General features: G+C 33.8%; 1 protein-coding gene across 1 annotated transcript; it reads right to left on the reverse strand.

Moving 5' to 3' along the window:
* Positions 1–212: 212 nt before the first annotated feature.
* LOC136817121 (uncharacterized) lies at positions 213–9,462 on the reverse strand. The gene is made up of 26 exons (XM_067073456.1): positions 8,958–9,462; positions 8,050–8,199; positions 7,422–7,582; positions 6,919–7,050; positions 6,704–6,748; positions 6,538–6,564; positions 6,326–6,451; positions 6,105–6,149; positions 5,939–5,965; positions 5,727–5,852; positions 5,512–5,556; positions 5,216–5,260; positions 5,024–5,092; positions 4,732–4,782; positions 4,438–4,482; positions 4,122–4,175; positions 3,482–3,781; positions 3,325–3,388; positions 2,997–3,064; positions 2,730–2,806; positions 2,474–2,519; positions 2,127–2,171; positions 1,816–1,964; positions 1,518–1,601; positions 1,106–1,174; positions 213–423 (listed from the first exon to the last, which is right to left on the reverse strand). Exons 1-26 carry the CDS (start codon positions 9,446–9,448, stop codon positions 325–327), a joined length of 2,640 nt encoding a protein of 879 aa, XP_066929557.1. The 5' UTR covers positions 9,449–9,462; the 3' UTR covers positions 213–324.
* Positions 9,463–17,058: the final 7,596 nt, after the last annotated feature.

Below are 17,058 nucleotides of genomic sequence, written 5' to 3' on the forward strand. Positions count from 1 at the left end.
TAACACTTATAAGCATATGAAGGCTCGGATTTGCAGAATTCCTATAAGCATAACATAAGCATATATGTCAGCCTGAAATATTTTTTAAGTTGTCATTTTGTATTTGTTTATAAGGTTTGGTAGAGTTCAAGTAAAAAAAGACATTCCACAGATAGCTACATTCCATCGCTCCCAAAATCTGAACAAATTTTCACAAATTTTCTGAAAATTAACTAAAAACATATAATAAGCATAAGCTATGTCTGGATGCTTTGATAACTTAAGCATACACGAGCCTGACAAAGGGCGTACACTTTCTTATAAAAAACATGCACTATAATAAACTTACTTCCAAATATTAAGAATAGACGAAGATTCCAACGTGCTGTTTGAGACTGATAGTGGGTCTATAACTGTCAATTTCCTCACTTTAGGGTGAAACAACTGAGAAAAAGAAAGGTATTAGACTATAAATGCTTTTAAAATCTTAACTAGACTAAATCAGGCTAGGAATAACGGGAAATCTCCAACCGGTAAAAACAGATAACACCAATTTGATCGGTTGTTTTACGGGCCCGACTGACCCTGAAATTCCAAAAAATCGAAATAAAAATAAAATTGATTTTGTTAGTTACATTTTTATTTTCATTGCTTTACAGACTGACAAATTTTCAAATTTTGGTAGTTCCTGAAAATTTTATATTCAATTTTTCATTTTATCCATGAAGTCGAGCTTTTTGTGTCTTTTTATTTTCTATTTCGCATTTTTGTCAAGATGTAGTAGTTTTTGCTGCGTTTTTAGGAGATTTTATAGGTGAAATTCTACTTTTATTTTTATTTTTTCGCCGACCGACCGACCCTCTTTTTTGAGTAGCCTAGCCCGTAAAACAACAAATTAAGTTGGCCTCACCTAAGATATTTATCAAATTTTACAAATCAAGTGTCTTGAATGTAATTATTAAAAACATCTCGAACTTAAGGCTCAACGGGAAAAAATATTATTGAATTCAAAGCACAATGAAAATAAAAAATCCTTCACATGATACCTGTACATTCAAACTAGATCTAGATGGATAAGAAGTCTATGAAGAAGTGCAGGAAGTGCACCAACTTCTAAGTTGCTTACAATCAAAATCCAATGATTCTGGTTTCTATTGTAGAATCCAACTGACAAATCACTTTCAATAAAATTGGTCTAGAAATACAAAAATAATACAATCCATGAATTTATTGAATATGTGTTATCATTCCTCGTCCTTAAACAATAAATAGGCCCTTTCATAAATTATTTAGAGTGCGACTCGACTCCTGCCTCGTCTGGAAACCATTACCAAGGTGATTAAATCCCTTGAGTCTTCAAAGTGTTACTTTTATAAATAGAGTTAACTTCTTATGAACTCCTCTGGGAATCAATCACGTAAAAGTGTGAATACCATATTCAAGCTTCGTTGTTAATTAGAATTAGTTGTTTAACATTCTTTCCTTTTTGAGACTCCCTTATAAAACCGTTCGCTGCGCGTTTTTAAATATTTTTTTACCTTGATTATTTTGGCTAGTTTACCAACATTGCTTTCAAAGATCTTTTTGAGTAGGGTGCACTCTAATACGTTGATATCTCTATCCTTGAAAATAAGAGGTGGGCACAAAACCTTTTACAAATGTTACAAAAGAAAATCGTACTGGGATGTACGTTTATATTATTTGGGTGTGATAATTTATATAGATATTTTTCGAATTATTCTAGGATAATGGAGTGTAAATTTCCACTCGGGTGGCAGGGGGTGGAGGGTTATAAATACAGTTTCCTGACAATAAAAAAAATATTGATCGACTTACTTTTGTAACAAATTTGATGTACGAGTCCATGACTCCATCAGTTAGCTGCCCATCATTGACAATATCTCGTATATGTCTGTTGAAAAGGGTATGACCCTGGATGTGTATCCGCACTATTTCATGCTCAGAGGTCTTTATTCTCCTCAAAACTAAAAAAAAACACGTTAAAAATCACGATCAGAAGAGTTTAAAAAAATAAAATTATAGATGATTATTTATTTTTCCGTTCGGCTAATGTTTTTGTACTGTGAGCATCACATTTCAGCTTGCTTTGAAATTTAACCTGTATATGGCGTAATTTCTATAATTACCTTCACTCATCGGCAAAAGAGTAAAACAGCTGTTGTTTTCAAATTCTGAAAAAGAGGAAGATTAAAAGAGAATCAAAGTCTTGCATCTGATCTCTGAACGTTCACCTTGGTTGTAGTTCGTCAAGTTTCATGATGGGTGATGATGGTTAAGTATTTATTTTCATTGTTTTTGAAAGCAAATAGAAAAAGTTCAGAGTATTGTAAATCTATAAGTTTTAATTGACTCATTTGAAATTTTACAGTATAATGGCATAGTTTTAAGAAAATGCTTTTTACGGTTTTAGCAATCTAAAACTCTAGATATTCCCTCTTTGGGTCTGAACTCCAAATTGTTAAATATTTCTTACCGGGTAAACTTTCATCTCTTAAATTTGACTCCACTTCCTTGATTGTCTGTAAGGAAATGTGAAACACAATTTAAATCTCCGCAAAACTTTGTATTTTGTAATGAAAAGGATTAAGCAGTCTGTCCAAAAAAATGGCTTTTATCTGAAACTTCGAAGAGGTTTTGACCAGTGCCTGGGCCAGAATATCTCACCGGAGAGTTGGATTCTAGGAATGTGAAAGAATTAAGCGCAAACGGTTTTTTCCGGTAGTCTGTACATTTTCAAGCTCGTTGGATTCTTGGTGGTCTTCTTCTTGTCTTTTGGTCTCAGCCACTTTCTCATTGATCAGCTTGTCTAAAAGTGAGGTAAATGATCTTTTGAACTATAGAGTATTGTAAATCTATAAGTTTTAATTGACTCGTTTGAAATTTTACAGTATACTGTAATGGCATAGTTTTAAGAAAAGGCTTTTCTCAATTTTAGCAATCTAAAACTCTAGATAGTCCCTCTTTGGGTCTGAACTACAAGAGTGTTAAATATTTACCGGGTAAACTTTCATCTCTTAAATTTGACTCGTTGGATTCTTGAGTCGTTTCGGGTGATAATTCCTTTCTGAAAGTTAAAAAACATCAATTGTCAAATACGGATAAAATGAGTTGTGAATAACGTAACATATTTTTAGGGGATTACACACAATGATTGTACATAGGTACAAGAATCTTCGAGTTATGTTTTTTTTATTTTCATTTTTGGAAAATACGTGCTTGAAAATATATTTTTAAGAACTATGCAATATTTCAGATCAAAAAACCTGCAAGTTTTGCAGACCAATACTGGTATACAATAATGATATATTTGTCGTAAATACGTACAACCAAGCTTCGTATTCTTCTTCTTTTTTCTTGGTCTCAGCCACTTTCTCATTGATCAGCTTGTCTAAAAGTGAGGTAAATCGTTGGTTAGCCGTTTAAACGGACCTTAGTAAATAGTAAATATTGTATATCCCTTATATAATCTAATTGTTCTTACCAAACACACTCAATACGATGTGAATCTCCACATAGTCTCTCCTATTGACGATCCCATTCAAGTCATTGGTGTCGGAGAACTTAGGGATAAGGGTCTTTGAGAAACCTATTACTCCAAGATCATCCAAGTACTTTAGGGCCTCGTAGAAAAAAGGTTCATTTTCCCCAAGAGCACCAAATGACCCAAGTGATGATTTCCCGATTAATGGGTTGAAGGTCGGCGACCCGGATCTTTCAACGAGTTCCTTCAATCTCCCATTAGCGTGCATCTGTTTCATACTGTCTATTAGTTTTTGTCGAGCTGTAAGTTAAAAAATGAACTGGAATCAGGCCGAACAGTTTATACACAGGCTTTTCAAATTCAACTTACAATTTAACCTAAAGGTCAAAACTAAAACCCCAAAAATTCGGACAATATTTGTTATAATTATAGTGTATTAAATTAAGACTCCATTTGCTTTGATTGTGTACTTTTTTTGTATCAGATTTTAACGATTACTGACCGATCATGTATTTAGATTTTGATCCGTCTCTTAGCTAAAAAAGAAGAGATTCTTGCCTAGCTTAACTTTTGCGCACTATTTTACTAAGAGGTCGAAGATTGCCCCCTTTCCTCCATTTTCAAGTCCCTTTGTACAAACCTTTGTCTTTCTCCTGCTGAGTTATCCCATTGTCACGCATCATTGATTGGAAATCTGAGTATAAAACATATTTACTACTGAAATTAAAGTATTAATTCACTGAAATTAAAGTATTAATTTCACACGACCCCCTGCTTACAATGGTTAGAAAATTTAGCATAAAGATGGGAAATCAGTCCTACTACTTCCTCATGATCTGGTTAAAGTTGTTGATTTTGTAAAATTGACCTCGTCCAATATTAGTCAAGATAATTGACCTGCTCCAGCAATTATGGTTTCAGATGGCGAAAGAAAGAAAAAATTACATTTTACTCACTCTTTTTACTTGACGGTTTATCTGCCACCTTCGGAGAAGATTTTCCTATGAAGAAAGAGTTCTCTGAATAAAGCAATCAATCTTTTATCGATATTTTCTTAGTATGGTTGGACACAAAAACATCCAAATTTCAGACCAACAGAAAGTCAAGGCGTGGTGATCCTGATTACCCATGGTTCCTTTCAACTGTGAAGTGTCATTAGTATAGTCAGATGTCCGAAGTCTAATTTGTTTTTATTAAACGATCTACGTGAACTCCGTCTCTAATCTAGTATGTTCAAGTTATCCACCTACTTGTAACATCAAGCAACTTTACAACATCCGAATGTTTGTCATTTTTCGTACCTACAATTTAAAAATGTTGTCATACAGCGACAAAAAGCCACTCACCCTATGGGCACGCAACGTCTTATGAACATCCCATGGACGGCTTTAAGACCTTTGGACGTCCTAGAAACGTACATTAGACGTCCAAAAGACGTTTGTGCCCATTGGGCAAGGTTACATGTAAAAGTAATTTGATAACCAGTGCTAAATTTTGACGAATCTCTCAGTAGGAATAGATTTAAGTTATTGAAATACTTACGTTTTTCGTTTTTTCTTGTTGGTGAGTCTGTTGCTTTACGTTTTGTTGAATCGTTTTGTGGAATAAAACCTAAATCAAAATTGTAAAAAGTTGCTTATCCATCGATGTCAAATGATATAGGAGTTATAAGCTGCACCTTAAGTATATATGATTGTAATTTGTAATATAATGGAATGTGAAAAACAACCTTACATTTGCTACCCTTGCTTGTTTTATCTTGAAGCACGTTTTCTAAAACTAGAAAAAATACATAGAAGATTTGATCATCAGTATTTTAAAATGAAGCAATTGAAATAATTGTATGTTTTAACACCAATAAAAGCTTTTATATTTACCGTCTAAGGTTCAAGATTTGCTATACTCAGTAGTAAAAGGACCATAAAGAGAGAACAGAATTTTACTTCGTTTGACTAGTAGTGGTGAATTTTGACAAAAATCAATCATTAGCTAGAGGCTTAGCATGGTAGAGGCTTAGATGAAATACTTACGTTTTTCGTGTGTGGTTGGTAAGTCTCTTGATTTACGTTGTATACCTATAAATCAAAATTGCAAAAAGTTGCTGATCCATCTATCTCGCGAATGCCTGAAGACAAGCGAAATGACTTCCTTCTTGCTGGTGTGAATTTGAGGCTGAACGCACGAAAGTGTATAAAATGGAGTAGTAGAATAGAACGTTAAAGATGAAAAAGTAAAACAACCTTACCCTTGCTTAACGGATTCTGCACTCTAGATGTAGACGTAGACGTAGACGTAGACGTAGATGTAGACGTAGACGTAGACGAGGACGTAGACGAGGAAGTGGAAGTGAACGGCGAAGATAGCATGTTCTCTAAAATTAAAGAATATAATATTTGATGTAAAAACATTACATTGCTTCTTGAAGCAATTAAAATAATCTTAAGTTTTATAACTTACGTATTGAGTGTTCACCATTTTTCGTACCTGGAATTTAAAAATGTTGCTATATTTTATTAGTAAAAGGACCATAAAGAGAGAACAGAATTTTACTTCGTTTGACTAGTAGTGTTTTGAATTTTGATAAAAATCGATTATTAGCTAGAGGCTTAGATGAAATACTTACGTTTTTCGTGTGTGGTTGGTAAGTCTCTTGATTTACGTTGTATACCTATAAATCAAAATTGCAAAAAGTTGCTGATCCATCTATCTCGCGAATGCCTGAAGACAAGCGAAATGACTTCCTTCTTGCTGGTGTGAATTTGAGGCTGAACGCACGAAAGTGTATAAAATGGAGTAGTAGAATAGAACGTTAAAAACAAAGATGAAAAAGTAAAACAACCTTACCCTTGCTTAACGGATTCTGCACTCTAGATGTAGACGTAGACGTAGACGTAGACGTAGATGTAGACGTAGACGTAGACGAGGACGTAGACGAGGAAGTGGAAGTGAACGGCGAAGATAGCATGTTCTCTAAAATTAAAGAATATAATATTTGATGTAAAAACATTACATTGCTTCTTGAAGCAATTAAAATAATCTTAAGTTTTATAACTTACGTATTGAGTGTTCACCATTTTTCGTACCTGGAATTTAAAAATGTTGCTATATTTTATTAGTAAAAGGACCATAAAGAGAGAACAGAATTTTACTTCGTTTGACTAGTAGTGTTTTGAATTTTGATAAAAATCGATTATTAGCTAGAGGCTTAGATGAAATACTTACGTTTTTCGTGTGTGGTTGGTAAGTCTCTTGATTTACGTTGTATACCTATAAATCAAAATTGCAAAAAGTTGCTGATCCATCTATCTCACGAATGCCTGAAGACAAGCGAAATGACTTCCTTCTTGCTGGTGTGAATTTGAGGCTGAACGCACGAAAGTGTATAAAATGGAGTAGTAGAATAGAACGTTAAAGATGAAAAAGTAAAACAACCTTACCCTTGCTTAACGGATTCTGCACTCTAGATGTAGATGTAGACGTAGACGTAGACGTAGACGTAGACGAGGACGTAGACGAGAACGTAGAAGAGGAAGTGGAAGTGAACGGCGAAGATAGCATGTTCTCTAAAACTAAAGAATATAATATTTGATGTAAAAACCTTACATTGCTTCTTGAAGCAATTAAAATAATCTTAAGTTTTACCACCGTTTGAAAGCTTGGCCGACCTTTTAATTAGTTTTATGGCGTGAGATGCTAGGCAATTCGATCTGCCTAGCCAGGGTGCAGTATGCAATGCTGCTCTGCCACCCTAATCTCCTGAAAGAAGATAGTTGAATAGAAATTCTTTGAATTTCTTCATATATATACAAATGTAGGGAGCCAAGATATGGTCAAAAATTGCCTTTTATATTTGCCATCTAAGGTTCAACGTTGACTTTGTTTCTGCCATTTTACCGGGAGGAGAAGACGATAACCCTCAAAATACGAATCCGAAACTTACTGTATACACAAGTTTGAATTTTATTGTCTTTGATGTTCTTCTCGAGTGCTGGCGACAATAAGTTTGCTGTTAGCCCATTATATAAAAACCAACCATTTTTGGTATTTATATTTGCTACATAATGATTATTTCTGTGCATCGTGATAGCTTGTAGTGAAAATCTATAAGGTCGAAGAAATTTTTTGTTCATGTCATAGGCGTTTCAGAAGCATCCACCGAGTCAAAAACATAAATTAGCTGTGTTATTTAGCCAGAAAATGGTTCACGGCTTTCGACGTTTTTTGTCATTTATCATTAAAAACACGCACTTTCTTCAAACTAACTGAGTTGTCTCGCAATAAAAAAATAACTGGTAAAACTATAACGAGAAAATTATCAATCAATTATCGTCATCAGTATTTTTGGAACGGCACATAAAAAAGCCGTTGTATTTTAAGAACAGTCAGTAGAAGGAGCCACGGTATTTTAGGCACGGACAAACAAAAAGACGCAGGCGTTAAAGCGTTAACATAGATAGCATAAATGGGCTTTTCCAGAAATAGTCCGTGCCCCCCGTGAGGATATCGGATATCCAGGGGGTCAACGATTTTTGTTCAAAAGTGGATAAAATGCATTTTAAATTACTTACTCAAATATTTCGTCAGATATTGCCACTTTTAATCGAGGAGGAATAACTCCAAATGGCGACTTTGATGTCGTCATGAAAAACACCGGGAATAAATACGGTCGGTTCTGCAGCTGTCTTTCTTGTGACTTCCTTATTCCCTGACATAACGATCTGTCAGCATATAAATAAAAGAAAAGGTTGTTACATGCAATTTAAAAGATTCTCCTCCAGATTTTTCTTCGGGTTTTTAGAAACTCAATGAAATGATACTATTAGCTTAGAACATATTCATTTTTCACGGTTATAACTGTTAGAGAGATTCACTGGTGTTAAAATCTTTATCATAAGACTATTCTACAAGTTAATTTTTCTCTTAAACTGTTAAAATGATTTTTATTGCACTATGTTCTTAAGTCTATTCCCTGCTCAAAAATATGGAAATTCTAACCATACAGAGGTGAAACTAGCGAGGTTCAAAGGTTTAAGAAAATGTTAACTGTCAAGGTTTTTTTGGTTCAGTAGATAGAAGCATTGTTAATTTTTTCTTCCTCACTTTCGAAATTTTTGAAAGAATTTCCAAGCTGTAAGATCATCCACTCAAAATTATCTTTCCAAAGAGGTATTACTCTAAATGATATATTTTTACATCGAGATGTATAGAAAAAGAAAAAGTGCGAACTGTCTATTATTTTGGAACAGACTTTACAGGTAGTTGCTTTTTATCTTCACTTCCCACTTTTCTTGGATTTTTTCCTGCTAGTTATTATTCCACTTATAAATCTTTGCACCAAGCACAAAATGACTGCTATCAAAAGTTAGAGCACTTCTTTGTGTCCACTGCAGATTTTCCTGAGGCAGACTTTTTATATCCACCTCATAAACGGGATACTAAAAAAATACATAACTTTTTTTCAGATATAATTTATTACCCTCCGCTAGCAGCAAGTGGTTGTAAACATTTGGAAGACGATGTTTCTTTATAGTACTTTTGCACTTGGTCTGCAAAATCTGCTGATGTCTTTGCGTTATTTACAGTAGCAAAAGACATAACGTTATTGGTAATCATTCTGCATGATGTGTTAGTACAGGTGGATACCATGTTACACGACATGTAATCGCACAGATAGGGTCGGTAAACGATTTCCACCTCACTGAAAAAGAAGGATATTGTCTTTCCTGGGTTTGCTTGTAAATTCATGTCTTTGGAAACGTTGAGCTTTGCGCCAGTAAATTCACCAACAGTAATATACGACCAAAGTCGTTGGAATTCTTTTGACTTTGGCATATCGTCGATGAATCCTGGGTGTGTCGAGTTAATATATATCAAAATACTGAACCATGTATCAAGAGGGCACGTGTTTATCAGCGTGAAATTGTGTATTACTCCACCATAACGTGGGAGAAGGAGACCGCTGTTCATTTCGGGACGTTTCTGTGGGGTGTGCATAGCACTACTTCGTCACATATCCTTACTTCGTCTCCTATTGTTATTTTCTCTTTTACGTCATAATATATGCATAAATAATCGCATAAATTATTTCTGATTGATCTTGAGATTAGAGGTGGTTTCTACTTGCTTTTTTTTTAAATTGTATTGTTCTGTAACACCTTTATAGCTGTTGAAATTAAACAAGAAAATTGTTCTTTCATGTGAAGGTGTTAATAAACAAATGAAAGAATAAATAGTCTATGGTTGATCTCTCTCTTTGTTTAAAGGTGTTAACAAACAAACTGTTAAAGTGAATGGAAGATCGCTTTCTTGTTCCGTCTAGCAAAAAGTAATGGTTGAAATCTCAATGTCAAAAACTTTATAAAGAACGTACTGTATACGGCTTCTAAGAAGCGGCACAAGAAAATTTATAAAATAATGGAATCGAATTTGACATTATTTTTTAAATAATTTTAAATAAATTAGTTTTCACAGATCACTATCTGTGCAGCGTTTCTTTAGTATCTCTAAAAGTAATGATAAAGTCTCCTTATGACAAGTCAAAATGTAGAAGAAAGAAGTTTTTTGATACATACATCAACCAGGTCACAATTTCTGGGACACTTTCGTTTTCGACAGATCACTCGATCCTATCCTGATCACGGTTGGGATCCCTTAAAATCGGTCATACTGGTTAAAGATCGCCGTAAAAATTTCAATTATATTTTTAGGGTTAAGATTAAAAAGAAAGAACACCCTAAAGCTTAAAAAAAATTGAATATTCTTAACAAATCTCAATAGAAAAAGGCATATCTCTTTCTGTCTCGTCGGGTGTTTCGGCCGCAAATGTACTAAAAATGCAAGTTAGCAACTCCTCTTCACCTGAACTTTCAATATGTCGTAAAATTCTTTAAATATCGAAGAAATTTTTGGACGAATAATGGAAGTGAGGAGAGCTTTTAATGAAAGATATGATTAAGTAACGTTTGGTGGGGTTTTTATGTGAAAAATATCTCAATGTTTAAGGAGTGAAGAGTCGCGACCAAGTAGTGTTTGGTGTTTTTGATCCAAACTATGAACATTTCAGATGAGGAAAAACGCGCGACGGAGTAGTGTTTGGTTTGTTTGATCAAAATTATGAACATTTCTTATGAGTGAATTGGCGAGACAAAGCAGTGTTTGGTCTTTTTGGTCCAAACTATGAACATTTCAAATGAGAAAAAAGACGTAACCAAGTAGTGTTTGATGTCTTTAGACCAAACTATGAACATTTTTTATGAGTGAAAAGGCGTGGTTTATGGTCTAAATAATGAACATTTCTTATGAGTGAAAAGGCGTGACCGAGTAGTGTTTGGTGTTTTGGTGCAAAATATGAGCATTTTTAAGGATAAAAAAATTTGACCAATTAGTGTTTGGAGTTTTTGGTCCAAATTAGGAAAATTTCTTATGAGTGAAAAGGCTTGACCAAGTAGTGTTTGGAGTTGTTGGTCGAAGTTATGAGCATTTCTAGTGAATGAAAAAACGTGACCAAGTAGTGTTTGATGTAAACATGACCAAGTAAGGATAAATTTTTTTGACTAATCTTCAAAATCTAACATTCAAGTCATGTAACCAAGTAATGATAAATTTTTGAATTAATCTGCAAAATCTAACTTTTAAATCACGTGACCATGTAGTGGAAATATAAATTTTTGCGAAATTTTTAAAGAACTTTTACGCAATTCATGCATGGTGACCAAGTAAGGACAAATTTTTTTGACTGATCTACAAAATCTAACTTTCAAGTCATGTGACCAAGTAAGGATAAATTTTTTGACTGATCTGCAAAATCTAACTTTCAAGTCATGTAACCATGTAATAAATTTTTTTGAATTAATATGCAAAACCTAACTTTTAAATCACGTGACCGTGTAGTGGGAATATAAAATTTTGCGAAATTTTTAAAGAACTTTTACGCAATTCATGCATGGTGACCAAGTAAGGACAAATTTTTTTGACTGATCTACAAAATCTAACTTTCAAGTCATGTGACCAAGTAAGATAAATTTTTTTGACTGATCTGCGAAATCTAACTTTCAAGTCATGTGACCAAGTAAGGATAATTTTTTTGACTAATCTGTAACATCTAATTTTTAAATCACGTGACCATGTAATGAAAATTTTTTTGACCAATCTTTAAAATCTAACTTTTAAATCACGGGACCGTGTAGTGGGAATATAAATTTTTGCGAACTTTTTAAAGAACTCTTACGCAATGCATCGTGACCAAGTAAGGATGAATTTTTTTGACTGATCTGCAAAATCTAACTTTCAAGTCATGTGACCAAGTAAGGATAAATTTTTTTTGACTGATCAGGACTGATCCGCAACATCTAACTTTCAAGTTATGTGACCAAGTAACGATAATTTTTTAACCTGATCTTCGAAATCTAACCTTCAAGTCATGTGACCAGGTAAGGATAAATTTTTTTGACTGATCTGCAAAATCTAGCTTTCAAGTCATGTGACCATGTAATGAAAATTTTTTTGACCAATCTTTAAAATCTAACTTTTAAATCACGGGACCGTGTAGTGGGAATATAAATTTTTGCGAAATTTTTAAAGAACTTTTACGCAATTCATGCATGGTGACCAAGTAAGGACAAATTTTTTTGACTGATCTACAAAATCTAACTTTCAAGTCATGTGACCAAGTAAGATAAATTTTTTTGACTGATCTGCGAAATCTAACTTTCAAGTCATGTGACCAAGTAAGGATAATTTTTTTGACTAATCTGTAACATCTAATTTTTAAATCACGTGACCATGTAATGAAAATTTTTTGACCAATCTTTAAAATCTAACTTTTAAATCACGGGACCGTGTAGTGGGAATATAAATTTTTGCGAACTTTTTAAAGAACTCTTACGCAATGCATCGTGACCAAGTAAGGATGAATTTTTTTGACTGATCTGCAAAATCTAACTTTCAAGTCATGTGACCAAGTAAGGATAAATTTTTTTGACTGATCAGGACTGATCCGCAACATCTAACTTTCAAGTTATGTGACCAAGTAACGATAATTTTTTAACCTGATCTTCGAAATCTAACCTTCAAGTCATGTGACCAGGTAAGGATAAATTTTTTTGACTGATCTGCAAAATCTAGCTTTCAAGTCATGTGACCATGTAATGAAAATTTTTTTGACCAATCTTTAAAATCTAACTTTTAAATCACGGGACCGTGTAGTGGGAATATAAATTTTTGCGAACTTTTTAAAGAACTCTTACGCAATTCATCGTGACCAAGTAAGGATAAATTTTTTTGACTGATCTGTAAATTCTAACTTTCAAGCTATGTGACCAAGTAAGGATAAAATTTTTTGACTGGTCAGGACTGATCCGCAAAATGTAACCTTCAAGTCATGTGACCAAGTAAGGATAAATTTTGTTGACTAATCTTTAAAATCTAACTTTTAAATCACGTGACCGTGTAGTGGGAATATAAATTTTTGTGAAAATTTTAAAGAACTCTTACACAATGAATGGTGACCAAGTAAGGATAAATTTTTTGACTAATCTGTAAAATAAAACTTTTAAATCATGTGACCAAGTAAGGATAAATTCTTTTGCCTGGTCTGCTAAATCTAACTTTCAAGTCATGTGACCAAGTAAGGATAAATTTCTTTGACTGATCTGCAAACTCTAACTTTCAAGTCATGTGACCAAATAAGGATAAATTTTTTTGACTGATCAGGACTGATCTGCAAAATCTAACTTTCAAGTCATGTGACCAAGTAAGGATAAATTTTTTTGACTGATCTGCAAAATCTAACTTTCAAGTCATGTGACCAAGTAAGGATAATTTTTTTTGACTGATCTGTAAATTCTAACTTTCAAGTCATGTGACCAAGTAAGGATAAATTTTTTTGCCTTGTCTGCAAAATCTAACTTTCAAGTCATGTGACCAAGTAAGGATAAATTTTTTTGCCTGGTCTGCAAAATCTAATTATCAAGTCATGTGACCAAGAAAGGATAAACTTTTTTGACTTATCTGCAAACTCTAACTTTCAAGTCATGTGACCAAGTAAGGATAAATTTTTTTGACTAATATTTAAAATCTAACTTTTTTTTTTTTTTTTTTTTTTTTTTTTTATCTATAGTATATGTAACACGAACAAATAGTACAAAACTAAGGGTTCCTAACCTCCCGCAAAAGGACCACCAGATCATACCACCAGGAGGAAGGAACCCAAACTAAGCTAACAATAGATTAATAAATCAATTGATAAATGCATGGAATAAAAAAATTACTACAGAGGATAAATACTAACAAAAAATAAAAAACAAAAACAAAAAGAGCTTGGAGAGCAGTTGAAGTAAAAGACTAAAATAACGGTCCCCCAAAACGGCCTGTATTACAGATAAATTTTATTGTTATACTCAATATATCGTGATTTTGGACAATGCTAAAATCGGGGTCGCCATAAAGAAGTATTCTACACAATGTTTTGGGATTAAATGGAAACAAGGTTATGTCAAGTTGAAGAAGGCTGTCAAACATTACAAGTCTGTCATTAGAGTAATCAGAGCAATGCATCAAAAAATGCTGTGTTGTTTCTACTGAATTTTGTCGACAGTTGCAGAAGGGGTCAACTGTGTCTGCAAAATTATGCCTGAACTTATGCTCACGAAGATGACTGAAACCAACCCTTAATCGGTTAAGGAGAACAACACCATCGTTGTCACTAGCTCTGAAAATTGAGTTAGCACTGGGTCTGAGAAATCGGAGAATTGCTTGCTTGAAAGACTTAATAGTGGGAAGATTTCGTATATGATCTCCGAGGTTATTCCATTCATTTATGCAAAAAGGAAAGAAAGAGGCACGATAACGCTCGGTTCTACAAAAAGGTGCCTCGAGTGGTGGTTTTATCCTTCGCCCTGCATTGCGTTTTTCCTCTCCTCTCTGGGGAGGAAGAATATTCGTAAGATAAGCAGGAGCAAAGCCATTGATTATTTTATAAAAAAATACGAGTCTTCTAATTAACCGTCTGTCTGCCAGGCTTTCAAAGCCTAGCTCAAGGTATATTTTTTCTCTGGATGTTCCTCTGAAGCATCCAGTAATTGCAAGACAGGCATCATACTGAACAGACTCGAGTTTTTCAGAAAATGTAGAATTACCAGGACGATCATATACGATATCTCCATAATCTAGGTGTGGTCTAACATAGGTTTTGTATATAGTGACAAGAGATTCCCTGGGTAGAAACTTACGAAGTCTGCGAATAAGACCAATACCTTGATTAGCTTTTTTTATTTTTTCATCAAGGTGACGGTCAAAGGCCAGCTTTTGATCAAGTATGAGACCAAGATGTTTTTGATGATCCTGAACTGCAATGGCTGCATTATTGAAAATAATTTCTGGGGGTCAGCTGGATTTAACCTCCGGGTAAAGTACACTTCAACTGCCTGTTTAGAAGGATCAGGGTTGAAGGACATTTTCCATTGATGAGCCCACTCACTTATCTTCTGCATGTCACTGTTCAGTTCTTGAGAACAGCGAATATGGTCTAGGATAAGCGAAAACAAGGATGAGTCATCAGCAAAAATTTTGATCATGGAAATGATTCCTTCAGGGAGGTCATTAATGTAAATCAAAAAAAAGAGGGGTCCGAGAATAGATCCCTGAGGTACACCTGCCAAGACTTCCGTCCAATCAGAAGCTTGACCATCAAGAACAACCCGCTGCCGTCTCCCGTGTAGAAAATTCTGGATTAATAAAAGAAGGGAGCCAGAAACACCATATGACTTAAGTTTGAAAATTAAACCATCGTGCCAAACTCTGTCAAAAGCTTTGGAAATATCAAGGAACACTCCACGAGTATCTAGGGGTGGATCAACATCAAAACCATTCAGGATGTTGTGTGTTATGGATAACAGCTGAGACACGCAAGAGTCACCCTTGCGGAAACCAGACTGGGAATTTGTGAAAAGATTGTTGTTTTCGAAATAGGTGTAGACGGAGTCTAACTTTTAAACCACGTGACCGTGTAGTGCGAATATAAATTTTTGTGAAAGTTTTAAAGAACTCTTAAGCAATGAATGGTGACCAAGTAAGGATAGATTTTTTGACTGATATGCAAAATTTAACTTTTAAGTCATGTGACCAAGTAAGGATAATTTTTTTTGACTGATCTGTAAATTCTAACTTTCAAGTTATGTGACCAAGTAAGGATAAATTTTTTTGACTGATCAGGACTGATCTGCAAAATCTAACTTTCAAGTCATGTGACCAAGTAAGGATGAATTTTTTTGACTGATCTGTAAAATCTAACTTTCAAGTCATGTGATAAAATAAGGATAAATTTTTTTGACTGATCAGGACTGATCTGCAAAATCTAACTTTCAAGTCATGTGACCAAGTAAGGATTAACTTTTTTGACTAATCTTTAAAATCTAACTTTTAAATCACGGGACCGTGTAGTGGGAATATAAATTTTTGCGAACTTTTTAAAGAACTCTTACGCAATTCATCGTGACCAAGTAAGGATAAATTTTTTTGACTGATCTGTAAATTCTAACTTACAAGCTATGTGACCAAGTAAGGATAAAATTTTTTGACTGGTCAGGACTGATCCGCAAAATGTAACTTTCAAGTCATGTGACCAAGTAAGGATAAATTTTGTTGACTAATCTTTAAAATCTAACTTTTAAATCACGTGACCGTGTAGTGGGAATATAAATTTTTGTGAAAATTTTAAAGAACTCTTACACAATGAATGGTGACCAAGTAAGGATAAATTTTTTGACTAATCTGTAAAATAAAACTTTTAAATCATGTGACCAAGTAAGGATAAATTCTTTTGCCTGGTCTGCTAAATCTAACTTTCAAGTCATGTGACCAAGTAAGGATAAATTTTTTTGACTGATCAGGACTGATCTGCAAAATCTAACTTTCAAGTCATGTGACCAAGTAAGGATAAATTTTTTTGACTGATCTGCAAAATCTAACTTTCAAGTCATGTGACCAAGTAAGGATAATTTTTTTTGACTGATCTGTAAATTCTAACTTTCAAGTCATGTGACCAAGTAAGGATAAATTTTTTTGACTGATCAGGACTGATCCGCAAAATGTAACTTTCAAATCATGTGATCAAGTAAGGATAAATTTTTTTGCCTGGTCTGCAAAATCTAACTATCAAGTCATGTGACCAAGTAAGGATAAATTTTTTTGACTTATCTGCAAACTCTAAATTTCAAGTCATGTGACCAAGTAAGGATAAATTTTTTTGACTAATATTTAAAATCTAACTTTTAAACCACGTGACCGTGTAGTGGGAATATAAATTTTTGTGAAAGTTTTAAAGAACTCTTAAGCAATGAATGGTGACCAAGTAAGGATAAATTTCTTTGACTGATATGCAAAATTTAACTTTCAAGTCATGTGACCAAGTAAGGATAATTTTTTTTGACTGATCTGTAAATTCTAACTTTCAAGTTATGTGACCAAGTAAGGATAAATTTTTTTGACTGATCAGGACTGATCTGCAAAATCTAACTTTCAAGTCATGTGACCAAGTAAGGATAAACTTTTTTGACTGATCTGTAAAATCTAACTTTCAA

Source organism: Clytia hemisphaerica, unplaced genomic scaffold (assembly GCF_902728285.1).
Source record: "Clytia hemisphaerica strain Z4C2 unplaced genomic scaffold, Clytia hemisphaerica genome assembly, whole genome shotgun sequence".
NCBI classification, from domain to species: Eukaryota; Metazoa; Cnidaria; class Hydrozoa; order Leptothecata; family Clytiidae; genus Clytia; species Clytia hemisphaerica.